The 22,119-nt window shown below is 55.5% G+C and overlaps 1 protein-coding gene across 1 annotated transcript; it reads right to left on the bottom strand.

The window, feature by feature from the left end:
• Positions 1-14,822: 14,822 nt before the first annotated feature.
• On the bottom strand, positions 14,823-18,936 carry EN1 (engrailed homeobox 1). The gene is made up of 2 exons (XM_055812642.1): positions 18,258-18,936; positions 14,823-15,694 (listed from the first exon to the last, which is right to left on the bottom strand). The coding sequence occupies exons 1-2, from the start codon at positions 18,934-18,936 to the stop codon at positions 15,378-15,380; spliced, it is 996 nt and encodes a 331-aa protein (XP_055668617.1). The 3' UTR covers positions 14,823-15,377.
• Between the last annotated feature and the right edge of the window lie 3,183 nt (positions 18,937-22,119).

Here is a 22,119-nt window from a genome sequence, read left to right as displayed (position 1 = left end):
TGCACCCATTCTTGTAGTCACAGCAGCTGGGAACAGGAGCAGCCAAGGGCTGCGTTGGTGCTGGCTACAGGGAGCTGCCCATGGCACCCCAGTCTCCCCACTGACTCCCCAGCATCACACGGCTCTGCCCAGTTTTATTCACAGCATCAAACCTCTCCCCATTAGCATGCAAAGACTTTGAACTCTTGAGCTTTCCTATATGGCACAGGATATCTTAAGAAGGGGCTGGAAATAATTGGGTGCTATTGCCTCGATAACGCCGCTGTGTATACTGGAGCGTATGGAAATGTGAAGTAGCGCCGCGCACTCAGGGGCGAGTGGCGAGCCCTGCGTGCCATGGTGCTGCTGCGCGGGGCTTAGCCCCGGCCTCATTTCTTATTCACGTCTCTCCTTTAAGTCTAACCACTGTGAGGTGAGGCTCTATCTCTATGAATTCGAGTGGATTTGTCTCCTGGTGTATGCATGTACATTAGGCAGGCGTATTATGCGTGCGTATTGCTCTGCCAGGGTCTACGCAGGAATAGAGACTGCAGGGAAAAAATTATATCTAGATGAGTCTTTATGATGTGTGTTCCTTCAGTATTAAGATCTCTTCAGGCTTTGTATATCTGGTAATATTGTTCTCATTTTGAATTCTCCTAGTAATAATTTTAAGAGAAAATTCTTTGTGACAACTGCTGTTGATTTAAAACTAATGTTTAGCCAGTAATGAGTAATTGTATTAGACTAAAAAAAGCTGCTGTAAAGTCGACCCCGGTCTGATTTTTAATTTACTGCATCATCAGCTACTTTTATGATACTATTTAATCTGCTGAAATAAAACTATTGCTCTATGAATATCTCTAACATCCAAGAAAGATTGTTTTTAGCTGTTCTGCTCTTGAGGCTGAGAAGTTGTTAATTACTATATGAATAATTCCTGTGAATACATTTATTTATATATGTTTTAATTGGCATAGTACTCAGAGAAGCAACGTGTTATATTTCACTATGAACCCACTTTTAACCCTTTAACAGGGAAAAGGAAAATGCCCGTCACGACTTTGCACATGTATCAAGTTCATAAAACGCATCCTGTACTTTTAGGGGGAAAAAAACATGCCGAAACAATTTCCTTGCATTTTTTCCCCCGTAAGGTTCCTGCACCTCGCCTAGCCGGGATGGTCGTGCTCGTGGCTGCACGCAGCACAGCAACTGCAAGGCTGCAAGAGCAACCCAACCAGGGCTGCTCCTACCAGGACCCTGGTTTACATTTCCAGGACCCTTTCCAACTGTGTAGCACCACAGGGGCCTGATCCTGCTCTCTCCTCCCTGGAGCTGTATTCCTGATGAATGCAGCTGGGGCACAGCAGTAGGTTTGCCTCCTCAAGTATTAAGAAATCAGCCCCGGAGGGCCTGTTTCAGCCCCTCCAGCCCTGATAGAAAGACATCTACGAAGTCAGGTGGGCTTTGGATGGGTCCCCACCACCTCTGTGGGGTTATATTCATGCACAAAGAGGCTTCTGATCTACCTTTATATAAATCATAAAGACGAATGTTACAAACAGGCGTTTTGATGTTTTTCTTGCTGATTAACTTCCTGCAGAAATAATGTGCACCAAAGTCATGCAAAATGGCTTTCTGCCTCCATCTATACCCAGCATCAGTGACCTCTCAAAACAACACACTACCAGATTGAAACAGCATCAAAAATGTCGTGTTGCTCCTTTTCAGATGAAAAAGAAATCTTCATTGGAAAAAAAAAAATCTATCACAACAAATAATATGCACCCACCTCGTTAAAAAAAAAGGAGGTTTTTTTTTTAATTACTACTCCTTTAAATAAACAGCAGGCTCTCGTAAAGATTACCTGGGAGATAAATGAGTCTGCTGGAAGAAAAAAAGTCTTGGGTGTGACCAAAAACATGTATCTGTGGCATGTGAGTTGCTGATTTTTAATGTTCAAAATACATTTATATTGTGGCTTTAAGTTTATTTACCCTGATAAATACTTGATTACCTGCCTGCGTCAAAGCCGGGGAGAAGGCTGTTGTCAAATCTATTATAATACAATCAAGTAATGGTTACAAGATAAAGTAAGGTAAAACAAATAATTCTTAATGCTGTGCAACCACTTATTATTTTATCCAAACAACTTCTGTTTTTGTTATCTCCTTATAGTTGAATTCCTATTCCCTAGAAAGAGAGAAGTCTCTTTTTACCTCAGTAATTAGCTTGTTTGAAAGCTCCCACAAATTCTTCCTATCATAAATTTTGCATTGCTCCATGCACAATAATGCACATAAAATTAAATAAACAATTTAATTAATTTAATTAAAATTAAATATTAAACATATTGTGTATAAGAAGCCTATGTCTTTGATTTAATTGGGCAGGAGTACCCAAAGCAGTTTGGGTAACAGTGAAAAATAATTAAAAACAACAAGTACGGTAGCCTCTGGGTGCGAAGAGTAGTTGGAAGCTTTCTCCTGAGAAAGGTTTATTTAATTAAAACTAAACTAATCTTTGGAAAACACTTGATAAGCATTTCATAATACAAATCATAATCCAAAAATGAAGCTTATACTTCGTCCACATGATACTGGAAAATAATATTAAATAATTCAATTCTGCCATGAGCTACTTTCCCAGCACATGCAGAATAATTCATCAGACAGCATGTTTACCACCTTTAAATTTTCTGTAACATTCAATTCATCTGGATAAATATTAGTAAATTATATGAAGGCATAATGGATCCATAAGTGGTAAGGCTGAGAATTAATGCTTTTTTTAGACTGTTTATTGCTTCTTGTAGATAGAATACCAGACAAGCAAAGCACAGCTAACATATTTGCCAGGCAAGCTGCGCCTGCGTTGGCAGGTAAGCCACTTGGCTGGGTTCACGTTTCCTAACCTATTCTTCGACACCTTTCATTCATAACAGAGAATATTATTTCCAGGATCTCATACCACTGGAGGAGGAATAGATTATTTATAGGGCGGTGCCTCTATCAATACTTCATGTTGCCAAACGCTAGTATTTCTATACTGTCCAGTGATAATTTCAGCTCCCTGAAAAACCTGGATCCTGCCCAAGGTGGCAAACTACCCGCCTGGACATCAAACAGTCTGCCTTGCACAACTGCTAGCAAGCTGGATTGCAAATGCTGACAGGCTTTATAGGTCATTTCAAAAACAAATGCTTCATTTTAACACCTTAGACGGCAGCAGCTCCTACAACAAGCTGCTGATGCCAACTGGCTTTTTCAAAAGCGAACATATCCAAAAAGATCCTAATTGACACTTTCAGGCAAGTGCCCAGCATAACTGAATATTACTCAGGTTTCTGGACAGCGGTTTTAAAGTGACCATATAATTTAAGTGACCTTTGAATATAATTGCAGACGCTACTGTAGAGCCTGGTTCCTCTCCCACTGAATGGGCTCCATCAATGAGGGAACTCCCATTGATGTGAAATGAGGGCAGGAGCGGGCACTTCCCCACCGGCTCCCATTGAATTAACCAGGTTGCTTGCTTTTTTTTTTTTTTTGTGGGAGCTGGTTTTTGATACATTCCTGGGAAGATCCTTTGAACAGACTTGGAGTTACTTTCGTTCCTATCATACCCACAGCTTTTTAGCGGAGGATCCAATGATTTAGCAAAGATTTCTGTTGAGCAGAGGTACAATAGGGCCCTTTGCAGGGTGTGAGAATTTCCCGCATGTTGATTAACCATTACTGTAAAAGACCGTAGGCCAAATCCTTCTGTCCTCATGCAGACAAAAGTCCACATTGACTTATCTGAAATCTCCCTGCAGACACTCATTCAAGTCAATGGCATTTTGCCTCAGCAAGGGCTGGGGATTTGGCCCGGTGGCGTTCTTTGCGAAGGGGCATCGCCAGGAGAAGGGGATTACCACACCACCGAACCCACAGCAGGGACCAGCTCACCCCAGACCCTGGGCACTAGCTTTCCTCCAGCCCCCAAAACCCACAGCAAAAAATCAGGCTGTCTGTGTCACCCCCGTGCTCCAGCGCGTGGTGCTGAGTGATGCCCAGCATCACCCCTTGGGCCACCACCCTGGCATCGGCACGGTGCCACCCCGGGTAGCCCTGCCACCTGGCTTGCCCCACAGCCACCACGAGCCACCAACCCACGAGGCTCCTGTCCTCCCCACTGTAGCTGCTATCAAAAAAAAGTCTGGCTTACACCCCCTCTGGGACAAGTTAGCCAGGAATTTAGAACCACCTTAGAGGAGGGCACATCTATCTAGAAAATAATAGAAATACAACCAAAAAAAAAGTGGGCTGGTTTCTATTTGTTTGTTTTAACCGTATCATAGCTCAGACCTTCCTTGCCATTGTGGTTCAATATTTACTGATCGAAAATATAGACTAGCTGCAAGCCACAGCATTTGCCAGAAAGAACGATTATCATCAGAAAGAAATGGGCATTAAAAGAATAGGTCTTCCATTTCCAGAATATAAAACAGACATTCAGAAGAACAAACAGAGCAGAGAAGAAATGATGGTCATTTGCAAGTAAAATACTACCAAACAATATAACATTGGATTAACTGTTTCATGTATGTATTGTGAAAGAATATATAGAACTTTACATGAGAAACTATCGGTACAAGCAAGAAACAATGCAGCCTTTTAAACAGCTTGCTTTTAAGTTTAATGCTTCTGCACGTATAGTACACGAGCTGGCTCCCACTGAAGCCTATGCAACAGCTCCTACAAAGTTCAGCGGGGGGCAGGATCAGGCCCCGAGGTTTTGAACTGTTCTCCTGTAACGTCCCTTTCAGTAAGATCGCAGCCCCCTGGTCCCAGCGACGTTAACGTGCTTGGGACGTGCTTATGGCTGAGAACGTGCAACATGGCCAAGAGGCACCCTAAGATGCAATTTGGCAGGGCTGATCCTGAAAACTGTAGAGCCACTTTTTCTTTCTACACACATTTAAAAAGAAAAGGAGGGGAAAGAGGGGCAGGATAAAGAAAAAAAGCAGGCACATATTGAGTCCAGTCCTGCATTTGTGTGAAGCAAACCATTGAGCACAGTAGCGAGGGCTGACTGGACCGGACAAAACCTGACTCCATTTATTGTCTTTTGTTGTGGTGTGCCAGGAATGCAGGAGCTGTAGTTATTCTGCGTTAGGGCTGGATCTGGGGTTGGCTTTGTACTCCCAGGACCTGTGGATTGCTGAAAATTGGTGCAGCTCTGATCTCTGGCTTTGGAGATTTTTCTTCCTTCTAGGGCTATTCAAAATGGACACGTAATAATTTCACTAACTCTGTGGCAAATAATGAATTGCATGAATTTGTGATTAGTTTGATACTCTTACATAAACTTAAATTTGATTCATTTTATATTCTCTTGCCCAAAATACAGCTCCAAAGGAGGATTTCTGACAAATTTTGTATGCAGGTCTGTTCTAACACTTGTCTACTCAGAAATCATTCTAAAACATTTGCCATTCAATGCATGCTTTGACACCTACAAAAATTAGCACCGAGTTAATTCTACTATTTAACTAAATGCTAAAGAGTTACTGAGATTCCTACAGAACTGGTTTTAATGTGTTTTTTTTAATTTAACTGACCAGAAAACCCATTCAGCACACAAATGCTTTCCTGGGTATTATTCTAAATTAAAGAATCTTTGCAGAAACAGAAACGTAAAAAGACCTGCAGTGGTAGAGTTGATCATTACTTTCCTGGCAAACACAGTAACTGCCTATTGAAATAATTAAAGCACCAGCAGAGATGCACAAGATAAGAGCAGAGAAATTTAGGGCTGGATTAGTGCAACCTTTACTCTGTGTGATGCAAAGGGTTGGGCAGATGACTCAAGACATTGTCTCCAAGTCCATCTTCTTTCATTCTGTGCATGGGGAAGAGTCATATTTATTTTTAGCACTTGAACTCTCCCTGCGAGTACACTCCATCCAAGTTAGATAAAACACTAAGACTCTTTTGAATTGCTTGGAAAGAGATCCTGAAGCCCTGATTTACATTCAGCTTCATACACACAGAATTCCTAGTGATTTCAAGGATGATTTTGCCAGACATACAAAAACGTAAGTTCAATTCTCAGAATGACTACTGCTGTAAGAGTGGATTTAAGAACACAAAATAAAGAAGTCCTTAAAAAGAAGACAAACAGGATTTGGCCCCTAATATGTAGCAACAACAATAATGATGTCGTTCATGTTCAGTCGTGTACATGTTTTCATAAATCATTTTTAATAATTTATTGGATATAAAGAAGAGCTTTAAGTGTGACAAGCTCCTGTAATTTTAAATAAAGCTTTCAAGTAACTTTTCAAGCTCAGAGTAGTGAAACCCACTGACTGACTAATGCATCCCTAAGTACCAAAATCATGGCAGAGGTATAAGCCTTCTTGAAAGGCAGAAGCATGGACTGGATACTGCGTTCTCTTCACTTGGCATCACCACTGCAGGGACTTACCTGGAGCTGGTGTAACCCAGTGTACAAGGGAAAGGAGCCAGTGCCGTCAGCATTCACCCTGTCGCACAGCAGTTACACCAGCGGAGCTAAACCACTTTAAACCATTCAGGACACTGCCTTCAAAGCCAACTCTGTGATGGATTTGGGGGGCAGTGAGGGGAGCACCCAGGAATTTCAGGCAGTGGCCAATGGTTAGTGGATTAAAGGGGATCTGCAGGATCCTGAAGCTTTCTATAGCATGCTGAGTTTCACTCTTTTGGGGAAAAATCTTTCATCTTTACTACTAAACTCCCTGAGAAGTTAGAGCTTGTCCCTGCCCTGCGACCAACCACACTGCACCTCGACAAGCTTACAGGGGCTCAGCATTCCCACCAGGCTCAGCGCTCAGGAATGACTTCAGGTGGGAGGATTAGGGGCTTGGCACTACAAACTGTCACTGTGCCTTCACCTGGACTCAGAAAGGTACAATATGCAAGGCACAGAGGAATGCTCCACATTCTGCTGGCACTGCTACGTGCCTGTTATTTTTGCCAAGACTTATCCTATCTACAGCAATATTCGGGCCACTAAGCTATGGTTGGAGCTCAGGCTAAGCTGATGCTCATTTTTAAATTAAACCTCAGGTGAAAGCTGGCAAATGTGCACATGCGTATGGTTGTCTCTGCTTGCAATCTTGCATGCATACACCTTTGCACAGTGCAACTCCCCTGACCTCTGGCTGCTGGGGTTTTATTCCTGACAGGCTAGATGTGAATAAAATCATATGGAGCTGTGTTTTTACAGTTCAGCCTTCTGAGTCCCATCCTGCTGCCATTGAAATCAATGGCAAAACTCCCAACTTTGCTAGTCATATCAGATTAGCTTTGTTCCATGGACTGAAACAATCTAATAGATACCAGGTGTCCTCAACAGAGCTTGTGTGGTCTACAAGTAAGTGGAACATATTTTAAAAAGTCAAATATGAAACAGCTACATCACAGAACCTGTAATAACCCCAAACTGATATTATTATCTATGGAGGACATGATCAGTATCTAAAATGTGACTCAATATATATTTATATGATGCATCCTATAACAGACATGTTCTGAGGTAAGCTCAGCTGCATGTTAAACCACTACAGAAACGGATCCATATTTATGTTCGTTTCCACAAGAAAGCATGGCTCTCGTGTGTTTTTACTTGAGGGAAAGAGCCCCAACCAACCTTAAATTAGTCCAGAAATCCACTTTAAATACATGACCCTGCACGTAAAAAGACCTATAGAAGTTACAGGCTGCATCGTCTAAGCTGCTGCTCTAACATTTAGCTCCCTTCTTACTCCAAGCTGTGAACCTCCACTGTGAAATTCCCTACCTGCTTCTCCAGTCATGGAGCCTCACCAGCTCGTCCAGTAGCATGGACTGGAGGAGATGACACAGTGCTATAAATGTCCAGACCTGGGCTGCACCAAGACATCCATTGCTGCGCAATGGGCGTAGCTGGAAAATGTGCAAGGAATTTCCTTGTGCTGTCTCCGGGTGTGTAGGTGGCCCAGGAGTCTTGCCCAGCTCAGGCGAAACTCTCAGTGCCCTGCTCTGCACCAACACGAACAGAAATCACTCTGCCCACTCCGGGGCCTGATCCTGATTCACAGCACCTGCAGATAGGGGCCTCAGTGCAGCTCCTGCTTGTTTTGCCCAAGGGAGGACCAGAGTTTCCAGCCCAGGACCCATCACACAGATACAGCCAGGTCAATAACCTAGGAACACACAAATGGGAAGATGCCAAAGAAAAATTCAGCCCTTCCCAAGGAACAATAACAACAAAAGATAGTGATAATTTTTCTAATCCCATTAAAGGTCCTCAAATGTGCAAGGTCTACACTGGTTCCTAGCCAGAAGGATACCTCCCAGGGCCAGCTCTTGGGGCTATTTACACACAGGTGCTCAAGTCTTCTGCTCTTGCCTGGCACTTCCACGTCTTGGAGGCAGATTCCATGCTTCTCCCTGACTACAGTGTTGGCCCAGGACTCTTGTAAGCAGTGCTAGTATCTGATGGATCGGGAGCTGGAGCGCAGGAGACTTCAAAATTTTTTCCCCCCTTTCTGCTAGGGAAGCAGGAGCAAGCATCGTGTCAAGCCTCCCTCTTCTATCCAAAGCACTGACTGTTGTCTCCTAAGGGCTGATGGGCTGCAAGTGCTTGCCCCCAGCCTGGCCTAATGGGAAGCACCTTTTCAGCTGGGGTCCAGGTGCTGCTGCAACAGCCCTGCAGTACCCAAGGTGTGATGTGCCCAGGCAACGTTCTATGCAGCTGAAGCTGCCAGTGGAAGAAGCCAAGCTGACAGCCCTCTGCAGCAAAACTGCTGCTGGAGTCAGTGCCCAGCTCCTGAAGCCAAAGGGTACACATCTAAATTTTTTTTACAAAGCTGCATTAGACCCTCAGGAAAACACCAAGCCCAATTAAAAAAGCATGATCCAATTAGTATTTCATTTGGTATCGGAAAATCTAGTGCTATCTCCAGCCCTATCTTTTACTAGCTGCCTTCTTTCATTATGGATTCATCTCCTTAAGAAGCTTAAATACTTGTACTTTTCCAATAAAGATCTTGCAAAGTACGTTCAAGGGTAGCTTATTTTAACATTCATCACATTTAACAAGACTTTTACCAGAGCTGAGAGAACGCGTAACTAATTGTTGGAAGAGCTGGTCAGGTTTATTGTGACGGGTAACTGTCGGGCAATTATGATTTATTTATTCAGAGGGAGATAAGGCACGCATTGTTCTCTGGAAGAAAAAAAAACAGGGCTGATCTTAAAGTTAATATTATTTCCCATGCCTTCTTCAATCTTTTCATAACGGAGGGGACCCACCAGAGCACAGTCCTCTGGCTCCCTTCCCTCCAGATTTTTGGGTTGAAGCTTAACCTCTGCCCCGCCCGGCTCCTGGGTCCGGGAAGGCCATGCTGGTGCGACTCCTCCTCCACCTATTTCTTACAAAGTCTGTCGTCGTGGGGGGACACTCGAGAGCGGCGGTGCCCCCGCAGGGTCCCCGAGCCCCGCTCCCCGCCGGGAGGGCGACCGGAGGCCCAGCGGGACGCTGCGGCAGCCCAGGGCCGGGGAAGGAGCAGGGGTGCCTTTTTAATCTGGCAATCAAAGGAAGGATAGAGGGAGAGCTAGAAGGAAAGTGCTCCGGTGCTGCCGCCCTTCCTCGGGTCCCTGCGGCGCTCTCCCGGGGAGCAGCGTGCCCTGGCAAACGGAGGCGCGGCGCCGCGGGCGGGCAGCATCCCGGCCGGCACGGCGGAGGCACTGCAGGGCCCGCAGCGGGCACGGCGCTGTCCCGCACCCCACCCGCGCACACAGACCGCGGGCTGGGCAGCTGCGGGCCACCGGTAGCCGAGCCCGGCGCCCCGGACCACTGCCTGCCCCCCCCCCCCCCATCCCTCCCGCCCCCTTGCCGCTACTGTGCCCGGGCGACCGCTGCCAGGCGGCGGCGCCTGGCCCCGGGGAGGTTTGGGGCTTTCCCGGGGGCCGGGGAGGGCTCTCCCCGCCTGGCAAGGGGTTGCTCGGCCGAGGCCGCCGAGGGGGAGCAATGCCCCGTCCTGCCCCGGCAGTGCCCGGCGTCTGGGCTGCCTTCACTTCTGGCGTGACCCTGCCGTGCTCCGAGCCCCGCGGCTCCAAGCAACCCGACCGAGGAGGAGAAAGGGAGGAAAGAAAAGAAAAGAAAAAAAAAAAAAAGATGTGCCCTGTGCCCCCGCATCGCCCTGGCGTCGCGGCTCCTTCCCGTGCCCGAGCCGAGCCTGGGGGCTGCGCCCGGTGTCCGCCCCCACGGCCGCCACTGGCCTCCCCGCCCCCCCCCCCCCCCCCCGACCGCACCGGCGGCACCGGCATCGCCCTGGGCGCTGGCCGCAGGGTCTTGGCTCGGCAGCCCCTGCCCCTTCACCCCCCGCACGGCTCTGCTGCTGCCGCCGCAGCTAACAAAGTTTTTATTCGCATCCTCGTCTCTCCAACCTGACAAAGTGACCCAGAACAAACCAACAAACTCTTTTTAATGTAAGGGTTGCTCACCTGGTGCAGTAAAGATCAGATCTCGGAGCAAAGGACTTCTACTGCCAGCCAAGTCTGGTTCCCCGACTTGCTCAGCCGGAAGAAAGAGCTCCATTAGCTATTTTACATACACTCTTTTAAATCTGTTTCAAAGGCATTTGATGTAGAGCATAAAGATGCACCTTGCGCGCTGCTGTCAACAGTCAGCCCGAGGCTGGGTCTCGGGCTCTGCGTGTCCAACTCCCCAACACAGGAAAAGTTACAGATTTTTATTTTTTTTTACTCAAAATCTATAACCCTTTTCTCCACGTTCCAGCTCTTCGCCATTCGGCAAAGCTTTTTCCAAACGGTTTTACATTTAATCGGAAACCGTTTGAGTCGTGTTTTGATGCGGCAGCCACTCTGCGTTTATGTGTTGTAAATAAAAGTTAAATCGAAGCCGGTTCACCGACCCCCCGGACTGGGGGTGCCTCGGGCCGTGCCCCCCGGTGCCGGGACAATGCCGGGGCGCGGCGGCACGGAGTGAGCTCCCCGCCGGGGCCGCCCGCCGCCCCCCCGGGGCTCTGCCAGCGGCTTCGGGCACGCCTCGGCCCAGGGAGGGGAGGGGGCGGCCGGGGCAAGGCCGATCCCTACAGCCCCCCCCCGGCCACCCCAGCCACGATCGGCTCCGGACAAACACCAGCGCCTGTTTGGCGAGCAGAGTTCCTACCTCCGCTCAGTCACTTGTTAGCGCTGCCTCGGACCTTGCCCGACGGGGAGGGAGAGGTGCGGTGCTTGGTAATATTCACTGTAGGCCACTGAGAGATTCACTCGCTTAACGCCGGAGTGGCCTCCAGCACCGCAGGGGGGTATGGAGGGAGCCCGGGGCCGGACCCCCGAGGGCCCCATAGGTGCCATCGTCCGGCTCCCAGCGCCCTTCGGAGGGGCGGGCGCGGCGCTCCGTGCCCGGGGGCAGCGCATCTCCCCCCGGCCGGAGCCGAGGCGAGGGCCCCCCGCACCCACGGCCCTCCTAGCAGAGGGGAGAGGAGCGGAGCCCTCTTGTAAAGCTCCCAGCCGTCGGAGCCCGCAAGATAAACATCATTAGAAATCATTGTAATTGGGATTGTGAAATCTGACCTCTGACCCGCCGGGCTACGTGTCACAACCGTGTCTGCTTTGATTCCTCGAAAGGCGGCACAAAGGAACAAGCTCTGTGACAGGAGGCAGCGGGATCTGCGCCCCGGCCCGAGGGGACCGACGGGGGGGACCACGCGTGGCCTTCCCCTCCTCCCCCGAACCTCATTTGCATATGCAAAGCAGCAGGCCGCCGGGGGGTGGTCGTCGGGCCGGGGCCGGGGTCCTGGAAACGGTTGTGCCCGGCTCTCGAGTGCTGTGGAGGGAGAAATGAGCGTCGGTGCGTCCCTCCACCAGCGGAGGGGGGCAGCGGGGGGCGCGGGGGCGTCTGTTGGGTGTTGGCTGCGATTCACTCCCCGCAAACGCGCAGCTGCCTCCCGACAGTCGGGGTGTGAAAGAGCCGACCCCCAGGCAGGGAGGGGGAGCGGAGGAACCGCTTTTCCTCGAGGGCTTTTCCGCCTGGGCTGGTGGGTGTCCCCCTCCCGGGGCTTGGGCTCCCCGGCCCCATCCGGCCCGACCAGCCCCCAGCTCTCTGGCCGGGGGCCCCGGTGCGTGACCCCCGCCTACCCCCGCCGCTCCGCACACACCTGGTCCCTCTCCGACGGGAGGGGGGGGATGTTGCGGCTCCTGCTCTTACCTCTCGGCTCCACCGCGGGCTGATGCTGCTGAGCCCCGGGGGGCGGCCCCCCCGCCACTGCCGGCCAGAGGACATCCCCCGCGGGGCTGTCTGCCCCGGCCCCCACGGGGGACCGAGGTCACTCATGGAGCCAGCGAGGGCAGACCTGGCCCACGCCGGCCTGCGGCGGTCCCCTCATACGCCCCGCTCAGCTGCTCTCGCCGAGAAATCCTAAAAGCATAATTACATTAAAAAGCCTGATTTGTTTAAATAATCCTCTTTAGGCTCCCCTTAATCTGCCCTATATTTCCCCCGTCGTCTTTATTCCTGACTTGTTCCGCTCAGCTGAGCTTGGCCGGACACCCCGCGGCTGAGGAAACCCCTTTTCATCCTCCTCCTCCTCCGGAGCCCCCCACCCTGCGGACGCCCCCCGCGCCCGGGAGCCTGTCCCCGGCCGCAGGTAGGCAGCGGGCCGGGGGTCTGTCGGTGGGGCGGGGGGGGCTGCCTTAGCAACACCCGTATCCCGCGGGCGGGGAAAGCCAGGCGGGTCGGCGCCCTGTTCCCTGGGCAGGGCAGGGCGGGGGCCGGCCGCGGAACGCTCTCGGGAAGCGTCATTACCCGGGTTTTAGGGGAAAATGGCATTTTTCGCCTGCGCAGCTCCGGCGGAGTGCGAGGCGGCGGGTGTGTGGGAAAGGCAGAGAACTGAGCTGGGATTACAGCGCGGCAAGGGGCGATGGGGGTGTCTCGCGTCCCCCCGACAGCAGCAAGTGGAGGGGGACTGGGGGGTGTCTGGACGTGCCCCCCGAACCCTGCCGGTGCCCCCGCCGGACCGGGCTGTCGGCGGCCGCTTCTTCCTCCCCGCCCCGCCCCGGGCGTGCGGCTCGGACTTCGAAGGCCGCTTTATTTTCCTCGGTGCGGAAGATTTAAATCCATGTTTCAATCCCATGGAAAAGAGGAGAGGGAGAAAGAAACGCAGAACTTTAGATGGCGCTGTACAACGTTTATTTAAGCCCTCCGAGTATTCCCGGCTGCTGGGCCTGCAGAGGAGCGGAGCCCTCGGCGGGCAGAGAAGGGCTGGGCTGGGCGGGGATGGGGACGGGGTGGGATGCGCTGGGGTGGGATGGGGTGAAGGAGGGGTCCTGCCCCGCCGGCAGCGGGAGCGGAGGGCAGGGGGCTCTCACCGGGCAGGCCAGCTTCGGCCTGCGCCTCCATCCCCGGTCGGTGACAGCTAACGGCAGCGCTAAGCAGAAACAGTTAAAAAGCAAACAAAAATGGCAGAGGCCATCTTCCGTTGCCCCTCTGCTTCTCTTCCCCTCGAACACACGGAAACTCCCTAATGCCTCCGACGGAGCGAGGAGGCGGGGGGAGCTGCAGGCTTGATACGAGCTGCAGGCTGCGCCGGTCCCTGTCCGCACCCCAGCCTGCCCGGTCCCACTCCCCGGGGCATGGCCTCGGCGCTGTCCCGTGCCTCCGGGCGGGATGCAGGAGAGGGGCTCCCCTGGCTCGAGTCTCACTCCGGCTCCCGCTCGGCCCGCTTCTCGCTGTCGCCCCGCCGGCTGCGGGCCTCGGGGAGGGATTCAGAGGAGCAGAAAGAAAGGAGAGGAAAAGCCGACAGACAGCCCCGTCAGGGGGGGGCGGCGTCTCTCCACCCGCCCCGGTGCCCGATGTGAGCAGGGGCCACGAGGAGTGGAACCCCGGCGGCCGCCCCCGGCTCCGCGGGGTCCCGCGCAAGGCCCGCGTGGGCGCCAGGCCCGGGCACGGTGGCCCTCGACGGCCCGAGGCCAAAGCCACGGGCACAGCCCGACCCCGGCCTGTCGGTGCCCCAGGGCCTGCGGTGCAGAGAACCTCCCCCGGGACGGGGCACAGCTGGACCGAACCGGGGTGGCTGGAAAAGCGGGACAGGGGCCGCAGCCGGGAGTCCTGCCGCGCCGCCAGCCCGCCGCCACCCCGCGCTCCCCGGGCACGCGTGAGCCCGAGCCCCGGCGGGGAGCGGCGGCAGGCGGCGGGGAGCGGGGGGCAGGCGGCGGGGAGCGCTCCTGGGGAGCGGCGGCGCAGCCCCCGGTGCCGAGCGGCGATCGCTCCGGTCCTCTCCTGGACACGGCTCTGCCCTGCCCGGGGAGAGCTCCTGCCTGGGAACTCGGGGTGGGAGCAGCCCCTCTCGGAGCGAGGCGAGGAGCTGTCAGGCAAATCCCTTTTCAACACATCCCGGAGCTCCAAATGTCCAGGCGGTTTCAGGCATTTTTCCTGCAGGAGCTGGTGATAGATTATTACCATTATCACGAGGTGTTTTTTATTTCTTGTTAAAAAGGAAGACGCAGGAGGTGAGGCACGACCACAACAGTCAAAGAGAATTTTTTTTTTTTTAAGAGGCTAGAAAAATAAAAAGAGAAAGTAAAAAAAAAAAAAAAATCAAAGGCCTCAGGGTTTTGAACCAGGTATGAGCGGTTTAAAAATTGCTGCACTGATCAATCGAAAACAAAACCTAAATACACTACCGAAATGGCACTATATAAACAGTGTATCATGTATGTATATATATATTTATTATATTTATGTATATATATATATACAAACATCCATACACTAAAATAAAGAATTACAGCCAGCCTGGATCCTGAACACAGTCTACACTTTATTTCAGACTACAGATTTCTGAACATAATAAAATCTTTGGCTTGTAGCGGCGGGTTCAGTCTCGCAGTCTGTGGATCAGAATTATTTTTTTTTCCTCGGGAAAAAAGAAAAAAAAAAAAGGAGACAGAAATTCACACACACACACACACACACAAAAAAAAGATCGAACGAAAGATCAGAAAGTCAGACATTTACTGTAAAACAAGAGCAACGGACATCGAGGGGAAAAAAAACCGAAAGCAAACAAAACGAACAAACGAACAAAAGAAAGGGGGGGAAGAGAGAGAGAAGGGGAGAGAGAAACTGTCCAGCAAATAGAGATCGCTACACATATTTCTTACCTGAAATTAAATATATACAAGGTCATATGCTGTTTGGCTATATAGAGATATTTTTTTTAAGTGTTCATATTTTTTTTTCTTAATCGGAGTCCTTATACTATGGATAGACAATAGATCTGCTTTTAAATAGCACCTGTCCGCCTCCCGGCCGGCGGGCCGGCACCGCGGCGCAGGGCTGGGGTCCGCGCCGCCTCACTCGCTCTCCTCTTTGTCCTGCACGGTGGTGGTGGAGTGGTTGTAGAGTCCCTGGGCCATGAGGTGCAGCGCCAGCCCGTTCTTGATGCCCGTCGCCTTCTTGATCTTGGCTCGTTTGTTCTGGAACCAGATCTTGATCTGGGACTCGTTGAGGCTGAGCTCCTGGGCCAGGCTCTGCCGCCGCTGCTCCGTGATGTACCGGTTCGCCTGGAACTCCGCCTTCAGCCGCTGCAGCTGCTCGGCCGTGAACGCCGTCCGCGGCCGCTTGTCCTCCTTCTCCGTCTTCTTCTTCTTCAGCTTCCTGGTGCGGGGGCCTGCGGGCAGGGCACACACACGCCGCTGGGCAGGGCCGCGCCGCCGACCGACCGACCGACCGACCGCCGCCCCTGCCCCGCCAGCCGCCGGAAAAATGGCCGGCGGGCGAATTTGTGCCGGTCCCGTGTGTCGTGTCCCCCCCCGCCTCCAACCCCGGCACTGCCGCCCCGGCACGGCGGAGGGAAGGATGGGGAATGAGAGGGGAGGCCGGGGCCGAGCGCGCCGCCCGCGCATCCCCCGCCGCCCCGCCGAGCTGGCCCCGCCGAGGGGAGCGGCGCCCCGCTCGCCCCCCGCCCCGGCACACGTCGGGCCGCCGCTCCGCCGGGACGGGCCGCGCTCGCTCCGCGCTGCCCGGGGCCAAGGCCCGCCGGCCGGACAGGGCTCCACCGGGCGGCGCGGGGCGCCAACGTCCCCGCGGCCCGGCACCGGGGAGCCGCCGCCAGGCCGGGGACTGCCCCTCTCTCCTTCGGGGGGCAAAAGCCCGCACCGCAAGGCCGGCCCAGCCCCGGGGGGGAACCTGTCCGCCGGAGCCACGCCGCCGCCCGGGTCGCCCGGGCTCTACGGCGGCCGCTCCTTCCCGGGGACCCCGGCCACGCCTGCAGCCCCCTCCGTGAACCCCAGCCGAAGGCAGTGCCCCCCCCCGCCGCTCCATCCCCAGGCCGGGCCGGGGCGAGGTGAAGTGCCACAGAGCTCACCGGGGAAGCGGCCCGGCCGAGGAGCTGCCCTCAGCCCCCTGCACGACGGCCCGGCCCGGCCCGGCCTGGGGGGAGAGGAGCGGGGAGGGATCGCTGGAGGAAGGGATCTGCGAAAATCCCCCGACAGCTGCCAGGCTCGGCGGGCGGCCCCGGGCTCGCAGCCCCCCGTCAGCCGCAGCCACAGCCGGAGCCGGCGAGGCCTCCCGGCCGCCGAGTAGGCCGAAAGCTCCTCTCCCGGCGCAGCCCTTCCCCAGAGCGGGGGGCTCCCCGCGGCTCGCCGGCGGCTGCTGGCGGGGAGGGGGACGGGGCCCGGCGGGATGCTCCCGGGCCCGGGCGGCGGCGGGGCGGAGGGCGCGGGGAGTGAATCGCTTTGCCCCGGCACCTTGCAGCGGGGTGCCGGCGCCTCCGACCGCCGCAGCCCGCTCGTTCCCGGAGCCGGGAGAAGCGGCGGGGCCGGCGGGCAGCTCCGAGCACAACAAAGAGAGCGGCCGAACCCAGCCGAGCCAGTCGCCCCTCGCCCTTCTCCCCTCCGGGCTGGGGCGAGCGAGGAGCATCGGGGAGGACATGCAGAAATGACCCTCTGCCCGAGGAACGGGGAGGGAAGGAAATGAAGGCGCAAGTGCAAAACGCCTGGCGCACGGCGGCCCTGGGAATCCGCAACAAAACACCCGTGGCCGGGCCGGCCGGCAGCGAGGGCCGCGCCGTCTGACAGCTCTATCACTCCATCAATCACCCGAGTCAATCAAAGTGGCTTTTCTGAGTTTCGAGTCACTGGACGTGTCAATAACTGGGGATGGAGATGGCGCGGCCGCTAGCGCCGCACTGACCGCCGGCAGGGAGCCGCCGGGCCGGGGCCGGGCCCGGGGCCGGGCATCGCCGCCTTCCCCGTGTCCCGGAGCGGCCCCCAGGCAGCCGGCCCCGCGCCCCCCGGGCCGGCACAGGGCAGCCCACCCCGGCCCCGGCCCGCGCTGCGGATCCCTGGCTGCTGGCCTGGGGGGGGCCGCGGGGGAACCCTCTCTCCTCGCCCTCCGTTTCTTTTAAAAAATACAATTAAAAATAGAAACCAACGGTGATAAAATACGAGGCAGCCGGGGGCACCTGGGTTACTGTTAGGAGATGTGGAAATGTGGAAAAGGGCGGCAGAAGGGGGCCGGGAGGGCCGAGCAGGCAGCCCCCCCGGGGCAGCCCTGGGCAGGGGCGCGTCCCCTCCCCGAGCGCCGGGCCCCGAACCGCAGCACCGAGCACCGGCTCCCGCGGCAGTGCGCGGCCTAAGGGCCGGCCTGGCTCTGCCTCGCTGCAGAGGCCCCGAGGAACAGCCCCTCCGCCACCTTCCCAAAAAAAGCCCCTTTTTCCTCGTCTTCCGAAAGCACCCCCATACACACGCACCTCCAGCAGCCGCTCAACATGTGGCTCGGGTCTCCCCCCCACCCCCGAAAAGCCACCAGCATCCAGAAAAAAAATAAAACAAGGGGAGAGAAAGCCCCACAACACGGGAGCAGCCGAATCCACTGCCTTTTCTCGCAGCCCTCCCGCCCCACGCCGCCGTGCTGCGGAACGCCCCGGGCTGCGGCACGGCGGGGCGAGCGGGGGGCATGGGCAGGGGCCCTGCGCGGCGAAACGCGTCCGAACCGGGCCCGGCGTCATTCACATTCGGGAGACTTGGAGGAGGAAGGGGGGGGCAGGGGGGGGAAACACGTCTCCTCTCGCCCCGGGTGACCCAGGACACCCCCCCCACCCCACCCCCCGCGCCTCCCCACGCGAGGTCCTCAGCAGGCCGGGAGCCAAAGCAAAAGGAGGAAGAGGGGAAGGGGGGAAGGGGGACCTTGTCACGATTTTAACAGCTCCCAGATGCGCCGCGGTTCCTTACCCGAGGACGGTCTGTCTGAATACCTAGTGCAGTAGACCCAGGCAGGCCACACCAGCGGCTGTTGCGAGTCGGGCTTTATAACAGGTCCTCCATTATTAGAGCCCATGAGGAGGATGGCGGGGCTGCCGTGCTCCCCGTACTTCGCCGGGTGAGTCTCGCCCCCGTCGGCGGGGGGCTTCGCCGCCCCCGACGCCGCCGCCGCCGCTGCCGCCGCGGCGGGGCTGCCTTTGGCGGCGGCGGCGGCGGGCGGCGGCGGCGGCGCGGAGCCGTCGGGACGGCAGTTCGAGTCCGGGCAGAGGAGGGAGGGCGGGTTGGGCGGCCGGGCCAGCAGCGGGTTGACGTTTTCTCTACCTGAGCTCTGCCCCCGGTCTCCGTCCCGCTCCCGGCTGCCTCCTCCTCCTCCGCCGCCGGCCGGCGCGGGCGGCTCCTTCTTGCAGCCGAAGTCCGGCCTTAGGATGTTGTCGATGAAAAAGTTGGTGGTGCGGTGGGGCGGCGGCGGCGGCGGCGGCGGGGGCGGCGGGGGGCGGCGGCGGGGCAGGGGCAGGGGGCAGGGCGCGGCGGGGGAGGCGGGCGCGGGGCTGGGGGACACGGGCACGCTCTCGCCATCGCTGCCGCTGCCGCTGCTCGCCGGGCCGGGCGCCGCGTCTCGGTGGCCGTGCCCCTCCGGCGGCTCTTCCATGCTCAGCCCCCGCCACGGAGATCGCTGCCTCTTTTCCCCCCCACCCACCCACTTTACGCCCACCCCACTTTGCCGGTGGGTGGCGGGGTGGAAAAGGGGGAGGAAAAATTTTAAAAAAAGAGGAAAAAAAAAAAGGAAAAAAAAAAGAAAAAAAAAGATTAAAATCCACTTGTTGGGCCGGAGCTGAGATTTTTTTTCTCCCCCTCGCACGGATGGATCCAAACCCGGGGAGACACTCGAGGGCTTCTTTCCCCCTTCTCCCGATCAGCTTATATTTCCACCACCAAGAAAAAAAAAAAAAAAAAAAAAGAAAAAAAAAAAAGGAAAAAACACCCAACCAAACCCAAGAAGGTGTGCGGCAACACTGCGGCCCCCCCCCCCCAAAAAAAAACCTGCCCCCCGAAAATCCGTCAAAATCTGCCCATGTCCCCGCCGCCGCCGCGGCTCCGCGCTGCCCCGCTGTCACGCTGCGCTCTACCCACGCCGCGGGCTGCCGGAGCCTTCCCCGCCAGCCTGGTGGTGCATGCCGCCCGGGCCAATTTATTAATTTTTTTTTAAATTATTTTTTTCCCCTCTTTTTTTTTTAATTAAAAAAAAAAAAAAGGCCAAATCTCTGACAGCTCCGGTCCGTGCAACAAACTCTCCCTAAAAAATCCCTCAGCCACACTTTTTTCACTCGCACCGGAAGCACGTGAGGCGGCCCCGCACGTGGGGGCGGCCAATGGCGCGCCGCCGCCGCCGCTGACACCCCGCGCCGCGCCCAATGGGCGCCCGGCGGGCCGCCGCCATAAATACCGCGTGGGGACGGGACGGGACGGGCGGCGGGAGCGGTGCGACGGGGCGGGGGCTGCAGTGCCCGCACCTACACGCGTATATAGCCCCCCCCCCCCCCCCCCCCCAAAAAAAAACTTCTTCCAGCCGCGCCGTATCCTGAGCGGGCCGCCGCGGGTGGCGGAGATGTGGTCATCAGCCGCGCTCCTGCTGCCCCCCATAATAAATGCCCCCCCCCCCCCAATTATCTGTGGGTGCTCTTTTTTCCCCTTTTTCTTTTCCATTCTACCGCGGCGGGGTTCGGCAGCGGGGAGGGGGGCGTAGGGGGTGGCGAACGGGATGGGGATTGCCCGGAATCGAAACTTTTTTTTTTAAGGAATAAAAAATGAAAATAATAATAATTAATAATAGCAGAGGCAGGAGCCGCTGCCGCGGCGAGCCAGGCTCGCGGCCGCTCGGCTGGTTTGTTCCTTCACTGGAGTTGGGCGTTGGGGTTTTTTTTTCGGAATATGAAGCAGCCCAGCCGCCAGCTCACAGCTGAATTCGTATCGTGTTTCTTCGTCTGCTATTTGATGTTTGTTTGTTTGTTTGTTTGGGTTCAGCTTGTTATTTCCCCCCCCCCCTGTTTTTGGGGTTTCGTTGGGTGCGTTTTTCTGTTTGTTTGTGCCCGGCGGAGCGAGCACCTCGGGACGTGTGGTGAGGCACAAGGGAAAATTAAGGATTCTAAAGGGTGGGAAGAAAAGCGCACTTTTTCAGGACCGATGCAGCTTTCTAAAAAATAATTTCCAGGGTAGAAAAAGAAAATTCCAAACTCCCTGAGCCCAGTTTTGTTTTTGCTGGACTGCTGGGGCTGCAGCCGAGCGCCGCGGGGAGGGCAGCTCTGCCGGTGCCTTCAGCCGGCGGCCCCGGGGCGGGGGGCCCAGCGGCTCGGGGAAGGGCAGTGCGGGTGCTCTGGGACCCCCCCCCCCGTTTCACATGCCGGGGGAGGGGGGCCGGCGGCGGGCTGGGTGCCCGGAGCCGCGGCTGCTTCCCGGCCGGCCGCAGGCACCTGCTGCGGGCTGGGGCCGCTCTCCGGCCCGGGGCTGCGGGTAGGGCAGCTCCCGGCGTTTTCCCTTCCTGACGGAACCGAAGAGCCCGTATGTCCGTCCCCCCCGCTGCCTCGGGAACCTTCGGCCAGCGGGGAGGCCGCGGGATCACCGCGCCCCGCTCCGCGCCCCTCCGCGGGGCCGGGCCGCGTCACGTGCCGCCGCCTATGCATCCTATATGTGCACGGGTGCGCGCTGAGAACAGGCCGGCAGCTGCGTCTGTGTGTGCCCGCGCCTCGCCGTTACCCTGCGGGCCGCGCTGCGGGGCCGGAGCGGCGGGGCTGCCCCCCGCCTCGCTCCGCGGTACGGCCGGGGGCGCTGCCGGGGCCGCACGCTGGGTGCCCGGCCGGAGCACCCCGGGCGCCCGGCGGCGTGTTTGCGGCCGCACCTCCGAGGCACGTTCGGTTATTTTCCGCGGCGGGGAAACATTACGGGATTGTTACCTCCAACCACACAATAATCCCCTAAAATAATAGCTGGCAGGACACAATCGGCTCTGGAATCAAGAGCTTCATCCGCAATTAAATGAATGTTAAACCCCCCCTGCATTCACAATATCATATCATTTACTCGCACCGAAATTGGGTTTATTTATATTTAAGTTAGCAAAATTGAAATCTTTATCCCAAAAGCGAGCGTGGGTACTTAATTAAATTCTAATTAGGACACTATCAATATCCCATTTAGCCACGTAGCCTTTGTGAGCCGCGGTCCCTTTCAGAGCTGTAAATGGGGGCTCGCTGCCTTATCTCTCCTGCAAGAGACGCCTTGAGAAGGGCTGCAAAAGATAATTTATAGGTTTTAATTACTCTTCATTCCGCCTGATCAGCTTGGCGTTCATCACAGGACGGCGAATAAAACCTGGTCAAAAGCACTGTCACTATTCCCTGGCAAGACGCTTAATCAAAGTAAGCAGGGCCATATTACACGCTGCGAGCTTCTTCACGTAATTTCCCAGCTGCTGATAAAGCTAGTTGAATAATGCTGCAGTCCTTCGGAGACACCATTTACAGAAATGACTTTATTGACGGCTTAACGTCGGTAATTCATTTTACCTTTCATGTATTGGGAGCCCGGATTTGTTACAGTAATAGGATGATAAATGTCCTGGCGGCCCTATAGCTTTTATTATTGAATACAATACACACACCCATCCTTAAATGTTCCAAAATTGGGTAACAAAAGGGAGAGAGAGAGAAATCGAAGCCTTTAACTATTTAATTTGCCTTCCTGAGCGCGCAGGGCGGGGGGCGAAGTGTGTGCGGGTGTGTGCACGGGTGTGTGTACGGCGAGGCGGGGGGGGGGGGGGGGGGTGTTGTTGCATCTG

The sequence above is a fragment of the Falco peregrinus genome, chromosome 8, assembly GCF_023634155.1.
Source record: "Falco peregrinus isolate bFalPer1 chromosome 8, bFalPer1.pri, whole genome shotgun sequence".
NCBI classification, from domain to species: domain Eukaryota; kingdom Metazoa; phylum Chordata; class Aves; order Falconiformes; family Falconidae; genus Falco; species Falco peregrinus.
Note: the sequence above shows the minus strand (reverse complement) of the source record. Positions and strands in the feature narration are given on the sequence as shown.

Excerpts from the sequence above, each read along its gene's own strand:
- EN1 (XM_055812642.1), bottom strand. The coding sequence starts at position 18,936 with ATGGAAGAGCCGCCGGAGGGGCACGGCCACCGAGACGCGGCGCCCGGC. Across the intron at positions 15,695-18,257 it reads TTCAGACAGACCGTCCTCGG|GCCCCCGCACCAGGAAGCTG; the intron begins GTAAGGAACCGC and ends CCCTGCCCGCAG.